Source organism: Pristis pectinata, chromosome 10, assembly GCF_009764475.1.
Source record: "Pristis pectinata isolate sPriPec2 chromosome 10, sPriPec2.1.pri, whole genome shotgun sequence".
In the NCBI taxonomy this organism is placed as follows: Eukaryota; Metazoa; Chordata; class Chondrichthyes; order Rhinopristiformes; family Pristidae; genus Pristis; species Pristis pectinata.
Genome location: NC_067414.1, coordinates 10,391,966 through 10,407,928, shown reverse-complemented (window position 1 = coordinate 10,407,928; position 15,963 = coordinate 10,391,966). Strand labels below are relative to the sequence as shown.

Genomic DNA, 15,963 nt, shown 5'->3' with positions numbered 1-15,963 from the left:
TCGCAACGTCGCAAAGTAGGGTCCGCTGACCTGGGTCAACCAAGAAATCTCGGAGCTGCAGACCCGAGACTGCGGTTCTGTAGCTGGGCAGTTCGTCGTCGGCTTGCTGTGCGTCAGCTAGGGCCGTGTAGTTGACACCCAAGGATAGGTTGTGGATGGTTGGTCTGGAAAGTGCATCAGCAATGACATTATCCTTTCTGGAGACATGTTGGATGTCAGTTGTGAACTCGGAAATGTAGGATAAATGTCTCTGCTGACGAGCTGACCAGGGATCGGAGACTTTGGAGAAGGCAAAGGACAGAGGCTTATGATCGGTGAAAGCGGTGAAAGGCCTGCCTTCTAGAAAGTATCGGAAATGCCGGACCGCCAGATACAGCGCTAGAAGTTCCCGATCAAAAGCGCTGTACTTCAGTTCGGGCGGTCTAAGGTGCTTGCTGAAAAATGCCAAGGGTTGCCAGTGGCCTTCGAGTAGCTGTTCCAATACCCCACCCACCGCGGTGTTGGACGCATCTACCGTGAGGGCAGTCGGGACGTCAGTCCTGGGGTGTACTAGCATCGTGGCGTCTGCCAGGGCGTCTTTGGCCTTAACGAAAGCAGCCGCAGCCTCGTCAGTCCAGGTGATGTCCTTGCCCTTACCAGCCAGCAGCGAGAACAGAGGGCGCATGATACGGGCTGCTGCAGGGATGAAACGACGGTAAAAGTTGACCATCCCAAGGAATTCCTGTAGGCCTTTGACTGTGTTGGGGCGGGCAAAATGGCGGATAGCATCCACCTTGGCGGGTAGGGGTGTTGCCCCGTCGCTGGTGATTTTGTGGCCGAGGAAATCGATAGAGTCAAATCCGAATTGGCACTTGGACGGGTTAATCGTGAGGCCGAGATCGCGGAGGCGGGAATACAGCTGGCGGAGGTGGGAAAGGTGTTCCTGGCGGTTACGGCTGGCGATCAGTATGTCGTCCAAGTAAATGAACACGAAGTCCAGGTCTCGGCCTACCGCGTCCATCAGCCGCTGGAAGGTCTGCGCGGCGTTCTTAAGGCCAAACGGCATCCGAAGGAATTCGAACAGGCCGAATGGGGTGATAATCGCAGTTTTGGGGACGTCATCCGGATGGACCGGGATTTGGTGGTATCCCCTAACGAGGTCCACTTTGGAAAAGATGCGGGCCCCGTGTAAGTTCGCTGCGAAGTCCTGGATGTGAGGGATGGGATAGCGGTCCGGGGTGGTGGCATCATTCAGCCTGCGGTACTCGCCGCAGGGCCTCCACCCTCCAGTGGCTTTGGGGACTATGTGCAGGGGGGAGACCCAGGGGCTGTCTGACCTGCGAACAATCCCCAGCTCCTCCATGTGACGGAACTCTTCCTTTGCCAGGCGGAGCTTGTCTGGAGGTAATCGTCGTGCTCGGGCATGAAGGGGTGGCCCTGTGGTAATGATGTGGTGTCGTACCCCGTGTGTGGGCCTAGAATTTGTAAACAAAGGTGCCAAAATCGATGGGAATTCGGCTAGGAGCTTGGCGAAATCGTCGCCAGAAAGGGAAATGGAGTCCAGGCGCGGGGCTGGTGGGCTGATTTCTCCCAGGGGATAGGTCCGGAGAGTGCTAGAGTGGACTAACCGCTTCTGTCGCAGGTTGACTAACAGGTTGTGGGCCCGAAGGAAATCGGCTCCTAGGAGTGGTCGGGCGACGGTGGCAAGGGTAAAGGTCCAGGTAAAACGGCTGCCGCCAAAGTGTAATTGAAGCGTACGGGTGCCGAAAGACCGTATCGTTGTACCATTGGTGGCATTGAGTAGAGGACCTGGTGGCCTGTCACGAGTGTCGCGGCCTGTCGGGGGCAAAATACTGACCTCCGCTCCAGTATCAACGAGGAAACGCCGTCCAGATTTCTTGTCCTGAACGAAGAGGAGGCTCTGTCGGCGGCCAGCCGCCGTAGCCATCAGCGGCGGCTGGCCCTGGCGTTTCCCTGAAACTTGCAGGGTGAGCGGCATCGACGGGCCTCCGCACCCCACCTCTGATGGTAGAAGCACAGCTGGTCACCCGTGTCGTCGTCTGCGTTCCTGGGGCGTGGCTGCTCGGTTGCTGGGGCTGGGCGAGGCGGGCGTTGGGCTCGCGGCCTGGTGATTTGACTGACGGACGAACCGCTCTCGCGCTTGGCCCTCCACAGGACATCTGCCCGGGCGGCCACCTCACGGGGGTTGCTGAAGTCGGCGTCGGCTAACAACAAGTGGATGTCATCGGGGAGCTGTTCGAGGAAGGCCTGTTCGAACATCAGGCAGGGCTTTTGTCCCTCGGCCAATGCCAGCATCTCATTCATTAGGGCGGATGGGGATCTGTCCCCCAGGCCATGCAGATGAAGCAGGCGGGTGGCGCGCTCACGACGGCAGAGGCCGAAGGTCCGGATCAAAAGGTCTTTGAAAGCCGGGTACTTATCTTCCTCCGGAGGCGACTGGATGAAGTCTCCAACCTGGGCGGCTGTCTCCTGATCCAGAGGGCTAACCACATGGTAGTACTTCGTGGAGTCGGAGGTGATCTGCCGAAGGTGGAATTGCGCTTCGGCCTGGTCAAACCAGACGCTGGGCCGAAGTGTCCAAAAGGTGGGCAGCTTGAGGGCCACTGCGTTGGCTGCTGCGCTGTCGTCCATTTCGTGGGTCCAAAAGCCGTTTGGACCGTCGGGGTCACCAATGTAGCGGTTGCTACCGCGGAATAAAACAAGACTCTACTCGGAGGATTGCCAAACAGAACTGGTTTATTTTCCCGCCTTGCGCGGGCCCTTTAAGGGAGAATGTTCCCGCCCAAAACAACTGGCAATGACGTAAGTCCTACGTCATCAGGACTTTCCCGCGCGCGGGTTCTCCCCGTCGCTTGGAAAGACGAGGCCCGCCGCCATCTTGGGCCTCGTCGCTCCGACGCCGCGCGACCCGACTGCCGAGCCGGTTCGCCCGACTAGACGGTGAGTCGCCACAATATATTCTTTACTTGTAACATTGCAATTTTGTAGGTATGATTTTTTTGTTACAATGATGTTGGAATATTGATTATACTTTAGCTTGAGCCACGATCTGTTCATAGCCTGCCACACCACAAGATTGCTAATGCTCCTTGTGTATGTTGCCTTCATTTTTCATCGTTTAAAAAACAGACTTTCAAAGTATGCTCCTAATATTCCTGAAGTACAAAGTGATAAAGAATTTAACTTGTACAGTCATCTTGGGCTTTGGTAATGAACATTTCAGGGCTATTTTTCAGTTTGGAGCTTGTGTTGTTAATCTTTCTCTGAATCTTTGTAGCTTGTGCTTATGAAGAGGAATTAGTGCAGTATAGTAACCTGACCTTTTAGAGATCAGTTAATCATTCTAGTTTCTGGACTCAAGGTTAAGTATTTATATGTATTTTAGAAATAGCACTTTATGAAAAATGTTAAATGCCGAGTGTCTGGATTTCAGTGGTCTTTGTTTTTAATTGCAGGTTTACAGGAATATGTGGAAGCTGTTTCATTTCAACACTTCATAAAAACTCGAACCCTGATTAGCCTTGATGAGATTAATAAGCAATTAATCTTCACTCCAAAGACAGAGGAAGCAGAACATTCTGAGGTGGGATTTATTTTCTTCATTTAAAGATGTTTGAATATGTTTATTCATATTGTAATATCACTGGATCATTTGAAATAATGTTAGAAAAACTTGACTTCCGCTGGAAAGCACAATTGTGCAACTATGGATTTCCAGAAAAAATCTAATTCTATTTTTTGATTTAATGAGGATATGAAATGGAATGGGGAAAATGTAAAAAAATTATTGTAGAATATTGATACTCGATGATGAAAGATGGAAGCAAGGAGGGAAGAGAGGCTGTTTAATAGTCCTCCTGAACCAGCTGGGCACAAAATAAGTATTTCTTTAAAAAGTTATGTTTTCAGCCGTACCTCTGGAACACCCTCACTCTACCTCTCTTTCCTTTTAAACTGCTCCTTAAACCCTAATTGAGCAGGATTTTGGCATTGTTCAAAATCTTCTGATAACCTGCTCAAAAGACTTTCCTCTATTATTGTAGCATGGATACTTATTGTAGTTCCAGGATCTCATTTTACTAAAAAGGGCTACTGCAGTTCTCCATGTAACAGTCACTGCATTTAAATGTGATTTGTCATAACTGAAGCGCTGAGATGTTTGGGAGACACACTAAGAAACAATAATTTTATTTTTTTTGATGCAGAGTAGAAATATGCAGAGATTATATGAAATATTTACCTACTTTTGGTCCTTTATTCTTTGTTTAGATTCAAAGACATTTTTTTTCACGACCTAATAGAATGTAGTCTCTGCTGATCAGCTAGTCTCTAATAGTTAAATTCTCTCACTTGAACAGCTTTGACATTCTTTACTTCTGTAACAACACTTGCACTTATTTGGCATGTGTTATGTAGTGAAAACTCTGAAGCTGTTTCAGAAGAAAATTATCAAACAAATTTGACATAATATTGGGACAGAAGAACAAAATCTTGCTCAAAGAACTTTTAAGGAGCATCTTAAAGGCAGAGAGGGGTAAGCATGCAGAAAGACATAGAGAGGACATTACAGGGGTCAAACAGCATTTTTAAAATGTGCCTGTTTTCTACGATGTAGACACTATTGACAAAGCCAACATGTATTGGCCATGATATTGCCTCAAAGAAGGTGAGTCACCTTCTTAAACTTAAACCACTGTAGTCTTTCTGGCAAAGGTACTCGCACAAAGCTGTTGGGTATGGAGATAAATAATTTAAACCTGGTGATGATTAAACACTGGCAATGTATTTCCAAGTCAGAATGGTATGTGCCATGATGGTGGTCCTGTGCACCCACTACTCTTGTTCTCCTTGGTGGTCAGGAGTTTGGGAGGTGCTGGTAGAGTAACCTAGGGGAGTAACCACAGTGCATTTTGAAGACCGCATATACTGTAGTAGGCACAATGCAACAGTAACAGAGTGAATAAAAGTTTGGGGTGGTGCCAGTGAAGTTTATTTAGGCAAGTGGAAAGTATTCCATCATGCTTCTGGCAAATAGTGGAAAGGCTTTGGGGTGTTAAAGGTGAGTTACTTGTTACTGGATACCCACCTATTGACCTTCTCTTGTAGCCACAGTGGCTGGTCCTGTTGAGTTTCAGGTCAGTGGTCACCTCCTATGATGTTGATGGTGCTGGCTCATTGAATCTCAAGGGCAGGTGGCTAAGCTCTCTCATGTTGGAAATGGATGTTGCCTCGCACTTTAATGGTGTGACTGTTCTGTCACTTTTCAGCACATGCCAGCATGTTGCCTCAGTCTTGCAGCAGTCAAACCTGGACTGTTGCATAGGTGAGGAGATGCAAATGGATTGAACCTTGTCCAATCATCAACAAACATCCCTACTTCTGATGTGTTGGAAGGAAGGTCATTGATCAAGAGGCTGAAAATGGGCCCAGGTCACGAAGAGCTGTCTCAATGATGTCCTGGGGTTGGGATGATCAACCTGCAACATTTACTTGCTGAACCCGGTTGAGGATGGGGATATTCTTGGGGCCACCTTGTTCCATTAGCATGGCAGAGCTAGATACAGCGATGATAGTGTGGCTAGAATCAAACCATAGTCTCAGATTAGAAGGTTCACCACTCAGGACAGAACTGAGAAGAAATCTTTGCCCTGGGGGTAGTGAACCTTCAGAATTCTCCACCCTTGTGGGCTGTAGAGTCTCAGTCACTAAGCATAGTCAGTACAGAGATTGATTTTTATATAGTAAGGGAATTGAGGAATATGAGATTTTCATGGGAAAGTGGCATAAAGCTAAGATGTTAGCCATGATGTTGAATGGTCAAGCAGGCTTGAGGGGTCAAATGGTCGAAACATCTATTTATGTTCTTAAGACTATTGATCTGATCTTTTGGATGTGAGATTGTGTAGCGTGAGATTGTGTAGCAATAGATTGTGTAGCTGTTGCATGCTGTTTTGCTGTGCAGCAGGCATGCAGTACTGAGTTGTAACTTTACTAGTAGGCAATTCATTTCTAGGTTTGTCAAGTGCTTTTCTTGTTATGCACGTTTGCACTCAGTGAACCAGGATTGATCCCTTCACTTGGAAGCAATGGTAGAATCATAGAAAATTATGACACAGAAAGGGGTAATTTAACCTGTGCATCTGTCAGTTTAAAACAGAGCTATCAGCCCAACCCTACCTTCCAGGACTAGGTCCTGAGGTCTGTAGATCTTTGCTCTTCAAGTTCATATCCAAGTGCAAGTTCATACAACAACTGCTCTGCCCAGGACCGCAAGAAACTGCAGAGAGTTGTGGACACGGCTCAGCGCATCATGGAAACCAGCCCCCCTCCATGGACTCTGTCTATACTTGGTGAAGCAGCCAGCAAAATCAAAGACCCCACCTACCCGGGTCATTCTCTCTTCTCTCCTCTCCCATCATGCAGAAGATACAGGAGCCTGAGGGCACATACCACCAGACTCAAGGACAGATTCTACCCCACTGTGATAAGACTATTGAATGGTTCCCTTCATATGAGATGGACTCTTGACCTCACAATTTACCTTGTTATGACCTTGCATCTTATTGTGTACCTGCAATGGACTTCCCTGTAGCTGTGACACTTTATTCTGTATCCTGTTATTGGTATTGGTTTATTATTGTCACTTGTACCGAGGTACAGTGAAAAACTTGTCTTGCATACCGATCATACATATCAATTCATTACACAGTGAAGTTACATTAGATTAGTGCATTGATGTAGTACAGCTAAAAACAATTACAGTACAGAGTAAAGTGTCACAGCTACAGAGAAAGTGCAGTGCAATAAGGTGCAAGGTCACAACAAGGTAGATAGTGAGGTCATAGCCCATCTCATTGTATAAGGGAACCATTCAATAGTCTTATCACAGTGGGGTAGAAGCTGTCCTTAAGTCTGGTGGTATGTGCCCTCAGGCTCCTGTATCTTCTACCCGATGGAAGAGGATAGCAGAGAGGATGTCCCAGGTGGGTGGGGTCTTTGATTATGCTGGCTGCTTCACCAAGACAGTGAGAGGTAAAGTCAGAGTCCAAGGAGGGGAGGCTGGTGTCTGTGATGCGCTGGGCTGTGTCCACAACTCTCTGCAGTTTTTTGCGGTCCTGGGCAGAGCAGTTGCCATTACCAAGCCATGATGCATCCAAATAGGCTGCTTTCTATGGTGCATCGATAAAAGTTGGTATTTACCCTGTACTATCTCAATGCACTGTGTAATGAATTGATCTGTACGAACGGTATGCAAGACAAGTTTTTCACTGTACCTCGGTTCAAGTGACAATAATAAACATTTTCAAATGTGATGGGAGTTTCTGTCACTGTTATCCTTTCAGCAGTGATTTTTAGTCCCCATCAGCCTCTGAGTGAAAGCATCATTGCCCATCTCTCCATTTCATCTTTCCACTAATTACTTTAAGTTTAAAAAAACATAGAAACATAGAAAACCCACAGCACAATTCAGGCCCTTTGGCCCACAAAGCTGTGCTGAACGTGTCCTACCTTAGAGACCCATAGAGTCCCTTTTTTTTGTTTGAGTTTGAGTCCCTTATTTTTTTTTTACCCTTCTGCAAGAAAAATGGGTCCCTTCTACTTATTATTTAGGACTCTCATAATTCTATGCAGCTCAGTTAAGTCTCCCTGCAGCCACTTCTGTTCTAAAGAAAATGACTTCGGCTTTTCCAGTCTTTCCATATAATTGCTGCTTTCCTGACCTGGCAACATCCTCCTAAATCTGTGCGCTCTTCCAGCGCAGTTACATCTTGAGAGATATGCCAGGCCATGAAGGATTGCGTTATTGTATATTTCTGTTGTTGTTTTGGGCAGTCCATTTTTAAGATGCCAAATCTAAGTCTTTCCCACATAGCACAGTATTAGTACCATACTATTGAGGGTGTTTTTGGTCTGAAGATAGGTGGTCATATTCACTGAGCTTGTCATGGGTAGGTGCATTTGCAATAGTGAGGGATGAATAGGCTTATCTCTCATGCTGGTTTGCTCAGCCAGCTCAGTCAGTCATGGTGCTAACAAGCCAGTTGTGCTTATAAAAGCTTCTAATAGTGAAACAATGTAAGTTGAGGATGCCCAGGAGGTTGGAATTGGAGGAGAACAGAACTTGGAAGGTTGTAACAGTGAAAGGGGTTTGGTTGGTCAGAGTAAAGATTAGAGGGCAAGTGGAGTGGATGTGGAGGCATTTGAAAACAAGGATGAGACTTAATGTTGAGTTGTATCAAAGGTTGGAGACGGGTTAAGATTGAAGAGGGATAAATTACCACAGTCTCATTTGCCTCAGATGTTGTTATGCTAACGGCTATTTTGTACTGTGATGATGCAGAGCTTAAAATAGAATTATGGGAAATATGGGAACAGATCTGGAATGCAACTACATTTTCAAGGACTAAGGAAAGGGAAGTTGCAGGCAGGGCAACAGTTCGCAGTAACAGAGGAATTAAAATTTGGTTTTCTGACAGGAAGGGTGATGATGGCAAATTTTAAGAAGTTGGGAAATGTACCCAAGGAGAGAGAACTTTTTCCTCTCTCGGCTAATCTGGAGGCCCAGAAGTGAAGCTGGAGAATCAGCAGTAAAGTGGAAATATAGTCAAAGGGAGCAGGAGGTGAAAGTCATTTTACAGGAACGAGAGCAGGGAGCGGTTTGTAGAGCAAATCTCGTTGCTGTTAAGTTTCATTTTACAGGAGTGAGCGTGGGCAGCAGTTTGTAGAGCAAATCTCGTTGCTGTTAAGTTTCATTTTACAGGAGTGAGAGTGGGAAGCGGTTTGTAGAGCAAATCTCGTTGCTGTTAAGTTTCATTTTACAGGAGTGAGAGTGGGAAGCGGTTTGTAGAGCAAATCTCGTTGCTCAGCTAATTGGGCAGCAGCAGCCAATCGAGAAAGTAAGCTCAAGCAGAGTGGCCATTGTAGGGGTGGCTCAGTGTAAGAGTGGGACCTCCAGGCTTTGGCTCAAGAGGCTTCGGCATGAAAAGGCAGAGTAAGTGAGTGGAGGCTAAGGTGAGGGTCTGGTAAGGTCTCTTTCTTTCTTCATTATTGCCCAGTGGGAATGGCATTCAGGGTACTAGTTTGCTCCTCTTGCAGGATGTGGGAAGTCAGGGAGTCCTCCAGTGTCCCCGATGACTACACCTGCGAAAAGTACACCCAGCTGCAGCTCCTTACAGACCGTGTTAGGGAACTGGAGCTGGATGAACTCCGGATCATTCAGGAAACTGAGGAGATGATAGACAGGAGTTACAGGGAGGCAGTTACACCTAGGTTGCAGGATGCAAGTAGCTGGGTGACCATCAGGAGAGGGAAGGGAATAGGCAGTCAGTGCAGGGTACCCTTGTGGCCATTCCCCTCAATAACATCATTTTGGATACTGTTGGGAGGGTCGACCTACCAGGGGAAAGCCACGTCGGCCAGGTCTCTGGCACTGAATCTGACCCTGTGGCTCAGAAGGGAAAGGGGGAGAAGAGGAGTGCAGTAGTGATAGGGGATTTACTGGTTAGGGGAACAGATAGGAGATTCTGTGGACGAGAACAAGACTCCCAGGTGGTATGTTGCCTCCCAGGTGCCAGGGTCAGAGACATCTTGGATCGAGTCCACAGCATTCTTAAGGGGCAGGGTGATCAGCCAGAAGTTGTGCTCCACACTGGTACCAATGATATAGATAGGAAAAAGGATGAGGTCATGAAGAGGGAATATAGGGAGTTAGGAAGGAAGCTAGAAAGTAGGACCTCCAGGGGTGGTAATCTCTGGATTGCTGCCTGTGCCACATGCTGGTGAGGGTAGGAATAGAAAGATATGGCAGATGTATGTGTGGCTGGAGTTGGTGCAAGGGGCAGGGTTTCGGATTTGTAGATCACTGGGATCTCTTCTGCAGAAGGTATGACCTGTAGAAAAGGTTCAGGTTACACTTGAACTCGAGAGGGACCAATGTCCTTGTGGGCAGGTTTGCTAGAGCTTTTGGGGAGGGTTTAAACTAGGTTGGCAGGGGGATGGGAACCAGAGTGTGAGGTCAGATGATGGAGCAGTTGATGTAAAGGTAGATGCAATGTGTAGAGAGACTATGAGGAAGGATAGGCGATGGATAGGGCATAAATACAGTCAGTTGGATGGGTTGAAATGTGTTTACTTTGATGTGAGAAGCATTAAGAATAAGGGTGATGAACTTAGAGCGTGGATCAGTACGTGGAATTACAAGGGCAGGAATGGCTGCTGGATGTTCCGGGGTTTAGATGTTTGAAAAGGGATAGGGAGGGAATAAAAACACTGGGGGAATGGCATTGCTAATCAGGGATAATATCACATCTGCAGAAAGGCAGGATGTCATGGAGGGATCATCTACTGAGTCAGTGTGGGTAGAAGTCAGAAACAGGAGGGGAGCAATCACTCCATTGGGAGTATTCTATAGGCCCCCCAATAGCCACCAGGACACCGAGGAGTAGATAAGTAGGCAGATTTTGGAAAGATGCAAAAATAACAGGGTTGTTGTCAAGGGAGATTTCAACTTCCCTAATGTTGATTGGCACCTCCTTAGTGCAAAAGGTTTAGATGGGGCAGAATTTGTTAGGTGTGTCCAGGAAGGATTCCTGACACAGAATGTGGACAGGTCGACTAGAGGAGACACCATACTGGATCTAGTAAGTACTAGGCAACCTGGTCAGGTGACAGACCTCTCGGTGGGCGAGCATCTCAGAGATAGTGACCAGAGTTCCCTGACCTTTGGCATAGCTATGGACAGGGATAGGAGCAGACGATATGGAAACATTTTTAATTGGGGGAGGGCTAATTACGACAGTATCAGGCAGGAACTTGGGATCATAAATTGGGAGCAGATGCTCTCAGGGAAATGAACAGAAGAAATGTGGAGGCTGTTTAGGGAACACTTGCATGGGGTTCTGGATACGTTTGTCCCACTGAGACAGGGAAGGGATGGCAGGGTGAAGGAACCATGGTTGAAAAGAGAGGTGAAGCATTTAGTCAAGAGGAAGAAGGAATCAAAAATCAGACATGGCTCTTGAGAATTATAAGGTAGCCAGGAAGGAGCTTAAGAAGGGACGTGGGAGAGCTAGAAGGGGACATGAGAAGGCCTTGGCGAGTAGAATGAAGGAAAACCCCAATGCATTCTACATATACGTAAAGAACAGAAGGGTGACTAGAGTGAGGGTAGGACCGCTCAGGGATAAAGGGGGAAGCGTGCCTGGAGACGGAGGAGGTAGGGGAGGTCTTTAGTGAATATTTTGCTTCAGTGTTCACTAGGGAGAGGGACTTTGACGAATGTGAGGTCAGCGGAGAACAGGCTTAATGTGCTGGAACATGTTGAGGTCAAGAAAGAGGTAGTGTTGGAGCTTCTGTAAAACATGATAGGTAAGTCCACGGGGCCGGATGGGATACGCCCCAGGTTACTACAGGAGGCGAGGGAAGAGATTGCTGGGGCATTGAAGATTATATTTGCGTCCTCACTGGCCACAGGAGTGGTACCAGAGGATTGGAGGATGGCAAATGATGTTCCCTTGTTCAAGAAAAGTAATAGGGATAATCCTGGGAATTATAGACCAGTGAGTCTTGTGTCAATGGTGGGCAAGCTATTGGAGAAGATTCTTAGGGACAGGATTTATGAGCATTTGGAGAAGCATAGTCTTACTAGGGATAGTCAGCGTGGCTTTGAGAGGGGCAGGTCATGCCTCACAAGCCTAATTGAGTATTTCAAGGAGGTGACAAAACAAATTGATGAAGGTAGAGCAGTGGATGTGATGTATATGGACTTTAGTAAGGTGTTTGACAAGGTTCCCCATGGTAGGCTCATCCAGAAAGTCATGAGGCATGGGATCCATGGAGACTTGGCTGCATGGATTCGGAATTAGCTTGCCCACAGAAGGTGTAGGGTGGTAGTAGATGGAGAGGTTTCTGCCTGGAGGTCAGTGACTAGTGGTGTTCCACAGGGATCTCTTCTGGGACCCCTGTTCTTTGTGATTTTTATAAATGACTTGAATGAGGAAGTAGAGGGATGGATCAGTAAGTTTGCAGATGACATGAAGTTTGGAGGTGTTGTAGATAGTGTAGAAGGTTGTCATAGTTTACAACAGGATATAGACAGGATGCAGAGTTGGGCGGAGAAGTGGCAGATGGAGTTCAAACCGGAAAAGTGTGAAGTGATGCACTTTGGAAGAATGAAATAGAAGGCAGAGTACAAGGTTAATGGCAGGATTCTTAGCAGTGTGGAGGAACAGGGGGATCTTGGGGTCCAAGTCCATGGATCCCTCCAAGTTGCCATGCAAGTTGATAGGGTGGTTAAGAAGGCATATGGTGTGCTGGCTGTCATTAGTCGGGGGATTAAGTTCAAGAACTTACATCTTCAATGTGTGCTAGACAATCTTTGATACAGTTTAAGGTGGTCCACAGGACTCATATGTCGAAGGACAAGTTAGCCTGTTTTTATCACCATGTAAACCCTATATGCGACAGATATAATTCGGAGGTGGCTTCCCTGACACACATGTTTTGGTCCTGTCCTCTTTTGGAAAAATATTGGAAAGACATTTTTTAATATTATTTCAACTGTATTGAATATTGATCTACAACCCCATCCTATTACTGCAATTTTTGGGTTACCAATGATGGATTCTGGCCATTTATCCGCTTCTGCTTGTTGTGTGATTGCTTTTGTTACATTAATGGTCAAGAGATCCATTCTATTTAAATGGAAGTGTCCTATACCCCCTACTACATTTCAATGGTTTTCTCAAACTATAACATGTTTAAACTTAGAAAAAATTAGGATTGGCACTGTTGATCCTTCGCTTAAATTTGAGGAAGTTTGGAGTCCATTTATTCAATATTTCCATATGATATGAGCAGACCTTTTTCAAATCCCCTTCAATAACCTTTGAATATTAGAGGAACGGAGCTGACGACATATGAATGTGTTTTTTTTAATCGAAGAACTATCAGTCCAGTTTTTTTTCTTTGAAGTTTTTGGTTTGCTTTTGTTTAATGTTATATATTTTTTTGATTTGGGGGTTTTCTCTTCATATAATTTCTTTTCAATTTTTTTCCCCATCATGTACACTTAGCAAGAGTGCAGGATGTCTAGATTACATATCTTACTCCTTGTGAGTATAAATATTAACTGTTACTATTGTTATCCCGATCTCTCTGTATCATATGCATAATTATTAATGTTATGTACATCAATTTGAATTAATTTGAAATTCAATAAAAAGATTGAAAAAGAAAGTGTTCAAGAGCCGCCAGGTAATGTTGCAGCTCAATAAAACTCTGGTTAGACCACACTTGGAGTATTGTGTTCACTTCTGGTCACCTTATTATAAGGCTGTGAAAGCTTTAGAGAGGGTGCAGGGGAGATTTACCAGGATGCTGCCTGGATTAGAGAAAGGTTGAGCGAGCTGGGGCTTTTCTCTTCGGAGCAACGCAGGATGAGAGGTGACTTGATAGAGGTGTATAAGATTATGAGGGGCATAGATAGAGTGGACAGCCGGCACCTTTTCCTCGACAGCAATGGCCAATACCAGAGGACATCAGTTTAAGGTCAGGGGAAGAAAGTTTAGGGGAGATGTCAGAGGTAGGTTTTTTACACACACAGTGGTGGGTGCCTGGAACGCACTGCCGGGGATGGTGGTGGAGGCTGATGCAATAGGGACATTTAAAAGACTCTTAAATGGGCAACATGGAAGTAAGTAAAATGGAGGGTTATGGGCTGTGTAGGAGGGAAGGGTTAGATTGATCAGGGAATAGGTGTTTATATAGGTCAGCACAACATCATAGGCTGAAGGGCCTGTACTGTGCTGTACTGTTCTATGATGCATTTAAAGCTTGGGGGGGGGGGGGAAGGGGGAGTTAATTTGGAGTTATTTTGATGGACTATGGAAGGGGCAGAAGGATTTGAAGCATCTTACCTGATGGCCTTATCTTAGTTACAATGAAGTCCCTAACTCCTGACTTTCTTTTGAAGTAAGATTGGAGGAGGCAGCACAGAGGGCTTGGAGAAAAGAGCAGTTGCAAAATGATTCTTTGCTTCACACAAGTAATTTGACCTAGCATCGGTTACTTAAGTATCCATGTCTAAGAGCACTTCTCCTCTTGGAAATGGATTGGAAATCCCATGACATCAGTTCTGGAAGATTTTACTCTATATTAGATATGCACACAAAGAGCTACTTTACAATAGATCAAACACATTAAAGATTTTAGTCATGATATATTTTTTTGGTTGTTAACTGCTTAAAATTTCTTCTTTGTCCATGGGTAATACTTAATGTGCATATTTTCCACTTTTAATTCTGCTTTTTACCATCTAGGACTCAACCTTGTCTTGTTCACAAGATCAGAAACAAGAACAGCAACCTCTCTCTCTGCAAGTGACTCCCACAGACTACCTCTTGGGCATTGCAGATTTGACTGGTGAATTGATGCGTTTGTGTATCACCAGTGTAGGAAATGGAGATATTGAAACACCCTTTGAAGTGAGCCAGTTTCTACGTGCTATCTATGATGGGTTTACTTACATAGGCAATACTGGACCGTATGAAGTTTCCAAGAAGCATTACACATTAAAACAAAGTCTAGGAAAAGTGGAAGATGCCTGTTACATGTTGACTGTGAGGGGCTCTGAAGTTCCAAAACATGTGCTTGCTGATGTTCTGAGCTCAAAACCATCCATGATTGAACATGAGGAAGGTGTGTAGTTAATGAGATATCAAGTGAAAATGTTTTGGTCTGTTGATATATGCAAGTTAGTTCTTTAGCTTAATATAATATGAATGTAGTAATATGAATTTGTTTCACATGAATTGCAACCATTGTCATTAAATGTGTTGGTATTTCTTGAAAATATATTTGGTTGTAATCTGTGCACAGGATAATGGGGAGTTTTTTTCTCGAGATTTCAGCCAAAAGTTTAATGTGATGTTTGAAGCAGAATTTTTATACTGTCACATGCCGCTCATGTTTAAAATACGAGTAGAAGTATTTTCAGTAAAAAAAATTCTGTATCTATGAATATGACAGAACAGTATTGTTTCTTTCGATAGATCATTCATTAATAACCTAATTTTATCCAATTTGTAAAGTTTCACCACTGTAACCTAGTTGCCTTATTGAATGCTTTCATTTTAAATGCTACAGCCTTTTATGTTTCTGAGGAGTGGATTTTTATTCATAACTAGAAATTCCACCCTACTGCTAAAGGTTAATTTCTGCTGAAAGGACTTCCATTGTTTGTGCCCACAGAATGTATTCTATGCATTTTTTGCTTTCTATATCCTAATTAAAATTGTAATAATTGGTGTTTGGGCCAATCTGCTGATAAAACAGTTACATTATTTGGACCAGATGGCTGCAAACTGCACCCTTGAGATAAAACTAAACTAAGGTAATTATATTTCTGGGTTTGAACTTCTTTCTGTATAAAGGATGGATTTAACTTGAATTGTCAATGTCAATGTATAACAGTTTAATTTAGAATATTTTTGCAGGAAATTGTTCTTCCACACTTTGTGTACTTATTTACCCAAAAATAAATTCCATTGAAATTCTAAGATAGAAGACTCTTGAATCTTCATTGTTCCAACTAAATAAATCTCTAAAAATATTATGGTTTTAAATTCAAAACAGTACATAAAAGACATAAAAATGGTATAGACCAGAAAGGCTGGAACTGGAGGGGAACTTGGAAATGGGAGGGAGAAACTCAGGGCAGATGTAATCAATGTCAAATTGTTGGTGTTGCAGACGAACAGGTCTCCAGGTCCAGATGGACTTCATAGGTTGTAAAAGATGAGGCTAGAGAGAAAGCAAATGCATTTGTTTTAATTTTCCAGAATTCTCTTAATTGGTTCATTAGATTGGAAAATACAAATGTGTAGCAGCCTGGACCCGCAGAACTTGAACCGCCATCGGTGGGCACATGCATGGGAGCGCGACGTAGACTAACCACGGGGCGGG

The 15,963-nt window shown here is 44.9% G+C and overlaps 1 protein-coding gene across 1 annotated transcript in view; it reads left to right on the top strand.

The window, feature by feature from the left end:
- tsnax (translin-associated factor X) overlaps window positions 1–15,551 on the top strand; it is a 53,132-nt gene extending 37,581 nt beyond the window's left edge. The window contains exons 5-6 of the mRNA XM_052024678.1: window positions 3,456–3,583; window positions 14,319–15,551. Coding sequence (XP_051880638.1) covers window positions 3,456–3,583; window positions 14,319–14,705 — 515 coding nt within the window. The 3' untranslated portion in view covers window positions 14,706–15,551. The remainder of the gene's footprint in view (window positions 1–3,455; window positions 3,584–14,318) is intronic.
- Window positions 15,552–15,963: the final 412 nt, after the last annotated feature.